This window comes from Scatophagus argus, chromosome 24, assembly GCF_020382885.2.
Source record: "Scatophagus argus isolate fScaArg1 chromosome 24, fScaArg1.pri, whole genome shotgun sequence".
NCBI lineage: Eukaryota > Metazoa > Chordata > Actinopteri > Scatophagidae > Scatophagus > Scatophagus argus.
Window position 1 is genome coordinate 12,253,521 of NC_058516.1, and position 9,004 is coordinate 12,262,524.

Here is a 9,004-nt window from a genome sequence, read left to right on the forward strand (position 1 = left end):
ATGATGCAAGGACTGCTTTAGCTAAAACTGTATTTAATGCTGCAAATAATGAAATCAATAAATATTTTTTAATTTATTTACTAATCCAATTTACTTTTCAATACTGGGGCACCAGGGCCACTGCCCACTTTGCTCATTTAGCTATCTTTGTGAATTGTTTTGTATTTTAAGAATTTTTCCACTTGTGAGTGAACCTTATAAAAGACCAAATGATACTATTAATTTCTCAACAGCCTGCTATACTTGGAAATCCATCATTTTTAAAACACTTGAGGAAAAAAGGAAAAAGGAAGAGCCAAGAGCCATGGACCCATGCTTAACTTGCATTTTTTGTGATCGTGAGCTCATTATTCCGTTTTATTCCATGTATCCAGGTTGATGGACAGCCAGTATCAGACAGTTTTAGCTGGGACAGGACTGTTGTCCAGGTGAGACCACTCAGGACTCTGTGCTTACACTTCAATTTGGAAACAAAGGTGTAGATCATAAAAAGTTTCCCTTCACTGCAGATAATGTACACAGTGATGGGATGTGGCGTTAAATTGAATCCAGACCTGGTTAAACTTAGCTGATCAATTGTCCTTTTATTTAAACAAATCCCTGGTGGCATGATCTAAAGGTTAATATTATGTCCAGGTATTATGTCCATCTTTTTCTGCCTAAAGTGTATCTGCTGATAAATGAGTAAAGTCATTTGGTCATTTTTCCAAGGATGTCACACATGGTGCACTTTGGGAAGAGCACTGTAAGCCCTGCAGAGACGAGTCTAAGAATACAGACCACAGAGGACAACATGAAGAGCAAGAGCAGGTAACGTACACACCTGCAACCATACCCCACATCATGAAGGACCACACTGTCTGCTGACAATACAATGAATATCTCAAGGTTAAAGAAATGTGTACTGGGTTTGTTTCAAAAAAACGTGATTCAAGATACCTGGACTGGTAAAAATAAATTGGACTTTAAAATCTCCAAGATGTCTTTATTAAAATATTAGATAGACATGCTCTATGAACAGCACTGTGCTAGCCTATGGATATACAATCAAAGCTAATACTTAGCTAACAAGGCTGATAATTTGACCTAGAGTTCAACGCCTTCTTAATAATTCAGTTCAATTCAGTTTTTATTTAAAGTGCCAATTCATAACACAGTTATTTCAAGACAATTTACAGGTGTGTAAACAACAACAAAACAACAGAACAAAAACCCCACACTGAGTAAGCATTTGGCGACAGTGGCGAGGAATAACTTTCTTTTAACAGGCAGAAACCTTGAGCAGAACCAGACTCAGTGTAGACAGGACAGACAGGGAGATGGAGAGAAAAAGGAGAGGGAGAGAGGAGAGACAGGGAGGATAGAGAGAACAGTGCAGAGCAGGAGCAGCAGGATCCGGGCAGGGTCATGGAGAGGGTTCTGGATCCAGCAGCATACTTGCAAACAATACTTGCAAACTACTATAGTGGCAAACAAAACACACTCATCAAAACATATTATGTTTTGTATGTTTTCACACTATGTTAGTGATCAAAAATATTCAGCTGGAGCTGAGAAAGAACATTATTATATTGGATGACATGGATGGAAATGTGTATAAACTGTTTGGGCTTTCATTGTTTGGCTGTTACCAAAAGTGAACTAAATTAAACATGTGACTTAAATTGTTTAACTGGTGTCTAGACATAGTTTCCAAACCTGGCAAGCCTGTTCTAGATGCACTTACCTGTAACAATTAAAATGAAATCATTTTCATCAAAAATGACAATGATCTACACAGTGGCATTGGATTGAGGCTCCTTAATTTTGTTATTGACAAGATTGCATGTGAGGTAGTTAAACATATAAAGAATAAAAGTATGGGAGAAGTGTCAGTAAAGGCAATTCAGAGAAGCTCCTCCAGTGCAGCTGGAACCATGGGAAGGATATGACAGTAGTTGTATAAAGAATAAAAAAGAGAATATAGAGAGAAGCTCAAACCCTGTTTGCTTTCTCACCCTCAGACAAATGACCAATCACTGTGTGAAGTGGGTATGAATGTTGGATCATCAATTTCAGAAAGTTACAGAAGATGTCTGACATATCTTATATTGAGCTTCTGTATGTCTTGTTCTAAAATGTCTCGCTAACAGATTCATTTATTTGTTCATTTTCAGCGATGGTCAGTGGCCCCTGGCTGCACAAAACATAAACAATTGTAACAACAATGATAGGTAAGACAATATATAGATTCTCTCACACTTGATAAAATTTGGATAGATAATCTGCTCCAGTAAATTTATAAACAATGTAAAGAGACTGAAACCAGTTCACTTCCATTAAATGTGATTTGCTTGTCACATCAAAGTGTTTGTATATTCAGTGTTTGAGTTTATGCAATTTGTCTTTCCAGAAATCGGTCAAAAAATGTAAAGTTTATTTTTAAGTTGACACACCAGACACCAGAAAACCATTTATCTTATTAATATGTTTAGCAAATGTATTCTGACCTGTAGATATCTGCACAGACTGGGAGGTGATGGTGCAGTGCTCAGAGCGCCAGGATTGCTCTTTATTTTAATACCTGTAATACACAGTAACAAGACTGTACTGTGTAAAAGCTCCCCCCTCAGGCTCTCTGTCGCTACTGCACGACAACCCAATTTTATCTCATCTGCCTCTGTTTGTGGATATTCACAGCAAAAAAGATGACAAGAAGGAACCCAAAAAGGATGAAAAGAAAGATGACAAGAAAGATGACAAGAAAGATGACAAGAAAGATGACAAAAAGGATGACAAGAAAGATGAAAAAAAGGATGCTCCAAAGGAAGAACCGTAAGTACCACATACTCTTTTCTACGGTTGCAATGTTCAATCAAATGAAATGATTCTGTCCTAGTCCATAATTTTATGAGATTGATTGGTATCTCTTGAAATTCTGAAACCTCCACTCAATCAAAAATAATAAACTGTAGATTTGAACAGAATTTTATTTTTTGTATTTTATGCCCACTATTGGAAGCAGAGAGAGAAAGGTTGAAATTAACATTTTTCATGAATGTTTTTACGTTAAGTTCATTATTCAATATGTAAATGCTCATAGATAACATTACATGCCAAAATATTCAGGGCTACATTTCTCAGTTTGAGTCAAAATTCCAGCAGTAATGTTTCATTTTGGGCATAGCTTTAATTTTGCAAAGGTTTTAACGTATTATTATTATTAACAAAACTTTAACAGGTTTAGTTGTGGTTAACAGTGACATTAGCAACACAAGCTGTAGTAACATTAAAAGTCATTGTCAAGTAATTATTCTTGACTCTTGTTCAACTATATGAGACGTCTTGAATTTATTACTTTAAAAAATAATAGTACAACCTATATATGTAGTTTAATAAAGTGAAAAATAAAGATCTAAATCTGCTCAATCATAGTATGAACATGCTTTTTAAAAAATTCTTGTCTCATTCAGAAAGGAGGTGTGGATCATGGACCCTGCGACAGATATGTACTACTATTGGCTGTGTACAATATCCATCCCTGTGTTCTACAATCTGATGTTGCTGGTGGCCAGGTCTGGACTCATGACATTTTTATTATTTCTCATTGCCATATTGTTATATGATTCAGTCTTGTCATGGTTGTGCTTCCCTGAAGGGCTTGTTTTAATGAACTGCAGTATACAAATTCAACATTGTGGATGGTTTTGGACTACACCTCAGATGTCCTCTATTTTGCTGACACGTTTGTGAGATCCAGAACAGGTCAGTGACAGAAACTTTCCTGAATGTGAGTAGTTTGTGATTACAGGAACCTTTGAGTATATGATCGCGCTAATAATCATTTTCTCATGGGTCTAACAGGTTTTCTGGAGCAAGGATTGCTTGTAAGGGATGAGAAGGTCCTGAAAGAAAAGTACATGAAGACACGCCAGTTCAGATTAGACATCATATCAATAATTCCCACTGATATTGTGTTCTTCAAAATTGGAATCAATAACCCAGAGTGGAGGTTCAACCGTCTCTTTAGGTTAACCCGACTCTTTGAGTTCTTTGACCGGACTGAAACGCGAACCAATTTCCCCAACATCTTCCGAATTGCTAATCTTGTCCTTTACATTATCATCATTATCCACTGGAATGCTTGCCTGTACTTTGCCATCTCTAAAGTGCTCGGCTTTGGCTCAGACACTTGGGTATATCCAGCCATGAAGAATGCTGAGTTTGCACGCCTGGCCAGGCAGTACATCTACTGCTTTTACTGGTCCACTCTTACCCTGACCACTATTGGCGAGACACCACCCCCAGTCCGAGATATTGAATACTTTTTTGTGGTAGCTGACTTCCTCACTGGGGTTCTGATCTTTGCAACAATTGTAGGCAATGTTGGTGCCATGATTTCCAACATGAATGCTGCACGTGTAGAGTTCCAGGCTAAAATTGACTCTATCAAACAGTACATGCAATTTCGGAAGGTGAGCAAAGACCTGGAGGCAAGGGTGGTGAAGTGGTTTGACTACCTCTGGACAGAGGAAAAAACCTGTGATGAGAAGCAGGTGCTGAAGAACCTGCCTGACAAGCTAAAGGCTGAGATAGCTATCAATGTACATTTAGAGACCCTAAGAAAAGTGCGCATCTTTCAAGACTGTGAAGCAGGTTTGCTTGTTGAGTTGGTCCTTAAACTTCAGCCTCAAGTTTTCAGTCCTGGTGATTACATCTGTAAGAAGGGGGACATTGGAAGAGAAATGTATATCATTAAAGAAGGAAAACTAGCTGTAGTAGCAGATGATGGAGTTACCCAGTTTGTGGTTCTCAGTGATGGGGCATACTTCGGAGAAATCAGCATCCTCGGCATTAAGGGAAGTAAGGCAGGAAACCGAAGAACAGCCAACATCCGAAGTGTGGGCTACTCAGATCTGTTTGCCCTGTCCAAAGACGACCTGATGGAGGCACTCACTGAGTATCCTGATGCTAAAAATGCACTGGAGGAGAAAGGAAGGGCCATCTTGATGAAAGATAATCTCATAGATGAGTCACTAGTTGCTGCTACTGACGCCAAAGACTTGGAGGAAAAAGTCAATCACATTGAAGCAAGTTTGGAGGTCATTGCAGCCAAATTTCGAAAGCTGACAGACCATTATGAATCCTCCCAGCGTAAAATCAAGCAGCGACTCAGTAATATGTCGAATGAGGTTCAAACCCTCAGATTAGATAATGAGTAGAGCTTAGTTTAGTATTACTACTGCCAGGGATGTCTGTACTTCAGAACGTTTGTTCTGAGGCTTTCCTACAGTACTGTGGGGCTGTCGCTGTCTCCACTCATTATCCCATATCTGGTAAAATCGTAACCTTGCCTTGAAAGTTGACCACAAAGATATGCATGGGGCTGGACACCAGAATGCTTGGTCAGATTCTCGTGTTTACTTGTCCTTTAAACAGACTTTATCTCATTTACACCATCACATTGTACTTTATTTTTGTATCACTACTATAGTTGTTTGTGTGATGCAGTTGAGGTTGAGATGATTTGTAATTTTGTTACATTTAAATAAAAAGTTTTAGAGAAAACAATTTACTGAGTTACAAAGGGCATCAAAAAATGTATAATTTCAGTATCAGGTCTAAATTTGGTGTCATATTTGCAGCTGTGATGAGGTAGTTTGGATGATGCTCAGCCCTACCTATGCATTTTTGGGATCAAAAAGAAAAGCATGCCACATGTTCATGTAGAGCAATAAAAAACCACTATGACTACAACTTTCTCTAGATCTTGTGTCACATGCAGATTTCACCATGCAAAACTATATAGGTGATAAAAAAAATGTATTTTACTTTCATTTCCGCTTGTGATAAATGCAATTGATGAATTGAATTTAAAATGAATTTAAAAGCAGTAATGTTTCCCAAGTCTGTGACAGTAAACATACAAGAAGCTTCTTGCAATTACAAAACACTGTTGACATGTAAAAATGCTCAATTTTAAAATTATTTTAAAATATTCATAATAAAAGTTGGATGAATATAACAGAAAATGTATCTTACATTGGTTTGAGCATGAACATGGGGGACTACTTTAGTTTCAAGTTGGGTGATAATTAATATTCTGAGCAAGAGCTCCATTTAACTATTTATCCAAGACACAACTGTTTGTTTGTAACAATACAGTAATTACAGGACTGTTAAAGTCGTATTTTATATAATGTAGAGCTGATGTTCATTACCATTGCATTTTTTCTTTCTTTGTTAGATTGCATTTATACCTGTACTGAACTGAGGTTGAAGTCCATACAACTCACCTTTTACTTTAACTATCAATAAAAGCAGCCATTCTGGTCAGTGAAAAACCTTGACTCACATTAAGGTTCACTTTCTCTTTTCAGAGTAGACTAAATGTAAATAGCCTCTTAGCCATACTAGAGTGGGTATGAAATTTTATACAAATTTTTACATTTTTATACAAAGGTCCCTTCATGATTTATCTAGTGCCATCAGCAGGTCCACTTAGTGTTCATATTGTGAGATCTATTAGATGGATTTGTACACACTTCTGTATGTTTCAGAATGAAATGTTTCGACAACTACTGGATTGACCTTTGTGAAATTTGGTACATGTATCCATGTCCTCCCTCAGGATGAATTGTAATAACCTAGTTGTAATAACTCAAGTAACGTTTTATCTAGCCCCATCATTAGGTCAAAGTTTCACTATAGTTTATGGCCAAATACCTGCAAAATTGGTATTCCCATCAGCCTCAGCAAAACATTTCAGTTCCAGTCACTAATTATTAACATGCTAACAACTAAATAGACAGACAATTTTGCAGCTATAACAGCTTTCACTCTTCTGGGAAGAAGAAGTGTTTCTGTGGGAATTCATGCAGTAGGGCGTTTGTGAGGTCAGGCACTGGTGTTGGACAGAAAGGCCTGGCTTGCAATTTATGTTGCAGTTTTGTGCAGGCCAGTCAAGTTCTTCCACCCCAATCTCATCCAACCATGTGTTTTTGGACCTTGCTTTGTGCACTGGGGCACAGTCATTATGAAAGAGGGAAGGGCCTTCCATAAACTTTTACTACAAAGTTGGAAGCATAGCATTGTCAAAAATGTCCTGGTATGCTGAAGCATTATGATTTCCCTTCACTAGAAGGGGCCTAGCCAAACCCCCAAAAAACAGGCCCATAAAGAGGTGTGTCTGAATACTTCTGTTTATATATTGTATCTGAGTGTTATCAGCAGACAGAATGTAATGACAGAATTGATGTGAAGGAAATTCTGTGAACAGTCCCTGGTTGAAGTTTACACTTGTTTGATGTGGATAAACTATTAACAGTCGAACAGGGCTAAAATTCATTGTCACTGACACCAAAGGACCCAAGGACTCAAATCAGGGTTACAAGGCGATACAAGTTGGAAAAAAGCAGTCATCTTTATTTAACATGTTTTCACAACACTAAGTACTTCTAGCCTTCCATCAGTTTGCATCTTTTATGAGTAACTGGGGAGTCAAACCAACTGATGAAAACTGCTTCCCTTTCCATAGATCGAGTAGACCTTACACCACCTTCACTAAGTTCTAGGGCACTTTCATATGTCCAAATGAGCAGCATCTTTAGCATTACAAGACAGAGGTATAGAGTAATGTTAACAGGTGAAACCAGACCTGGCTCAATAACAATTAATTACTCCTTAACCTTTGATTTAACCTACACAGTTTCACTTGATTGAGACTGACTGCAGTATAACAATGCCAGCCAAGTTGTTAATTGCACAAACATACTATGTGCTATAGTGACTCTCAAAGACAGTCCAGTTAGACTACATCGTCAAGCACTCTTTGTAGTGTCCAGGCTCCAATTAAGGCTAAAACAAGTAATAAAATGTATTCTGCAACATAATTTTTGGGCTGAAACCATAAGGGTGAGAAAATAAGAGCAATGTAACAGACAAAAAGGCTCAGGTTTGTTGTGTATGCTGTGGTCTTACCACTGTGATTTCATGGCTTTTTTTGGGGAACCATCATGCTCACAGGCTGGGCAACATTTCATAAAACCTGACAGTCGTCTTGCAGAAATATCACTGCGATGGCAGGGACTTCATGGTTAGACACACCAGAGTCTGAGTAAGAAGTCATAGATTCAACCTCCTACAACCCTGATTCCAAAAAAGTTGGGACAGTATGTAAAATATTAACAAATAAAAATGCTGTCTGTGTTAGTTTGAGTTTATAGAAAACATTTTTAAAAAAACAAAAATTGTAACATTGTTGACTCCATTATCATTATTATTTTCGTGTTCAAACATGGTTTCTTACGTACCATCTGAATGATCTTCCTTAAATTGTGCACCGACTCGATAACCTTTAAAAAGGCTCCAAAAAGGTAGTAATCAGACCTTGACACAAATGCTAAACCATTTAATACCAAATCTGAAGATGACAGGAAATGGTTAAGAAAGCTTTATAGCAGTGTGGTCAAACATGTTTCAGTCTGCAGTTTTGGCAATCAGTTGACTGGAGATAAAGAAAATAAAAAGGGTAAACGTTCAAATGTGTGGTACAGTTTTGAGCTGTGTTGCATTTTTCCACATTGTTCAAGGTAGTCATTCACTTCCATTAACTTCTGTCTGGTATGAAACTCTAAATGTGGACGCTTAAAATGTGCTGGAGTCGTATAATCCTTCACAATGAATATGAAGTTTTCACTGATTTTTGAAAGTGTTAAAATGCCTTTGTCTGGTAGTGACAGTTAAGTAAAACTTGGCCTGAAAAGTCTTCACTACACTACCTCAGAGTGATACAGAAAGGACAAAAAGTAGTGGAGACTTCAAGTGCACTGTGCTGATTTACAAAACTCAACCAAGTTTCACGAGTCTGTCAGTTGATTTTTTTTCTATACCGAACTGACACCCGATGGATGCACGGAATGGTAGGACAGATTTGTGAACTCTAAAAAAACTACCGTGGTTCGCAAAAGTGTTGGCTATGATGCATATATGTGTACATGATTTTACTAAATGACCTAAAACCACT

The 9,004-nt window shown here is 37.6% G+C and overlaps 1 protein-coding gene across 1 annotated transcript; it reads left to right on the forward strand.

Annotated features, from left to right (window-relative positions):
* The first annotated feature begins 613 nt into the window (after positions 1–613).
* Positions 614–5,836, forward strand: LOC124055810 (cyclic nucleotide-gated channel cone photoreceptor subunit alpha-like). The gene is made up of 5 exons (XM_046382937.1): positions 614–812; positions 2,577–2,814; positions 3,453–3,554; positions 3,638–3,744; positions 3,844–5,836. The coding sequence occupies exons 1-5, from the start codon at positions 713–715 to the stop codon at positions 5,199–5,201; spliced, it is 1,905 nt and encodes a 634-aa protein (XP_046238893.1). The 5' UTR covers positions 614–712; the 3' UTR covers positions 5,202–5,836.
* The last annotated feature ends 3,168 nt before the right edge of the window (positions 5,837–9,004 follow it).

What these genes read in the sequence shown, in the direction of transcription:
- LOC124055810 (XM_046382937.1), top strand. Translation starts at nt 713, where the DNA reads ATGTCACACATGGTGCACTTTGGGAAGAGCACTGTAAGCCCTGCAGAG. An exon ending in CATGAAGAGCAAGAGCAGGT is followed by an intron (nt 813 to 2,576) that starts AACGTACACACC and finishes TGTAATACACAG; the next exon opens with TAACAAGACTGTACTGTGTA. An exon ending in GATGCTCCAAAGGAAGAACC is followed by an intron (nt 2,815 to 3,452) that starts GTAAGTACCACA and finishes TGTCTCATTCAG; the next exon opens with AAAGGAGGTGTGGATCATGG.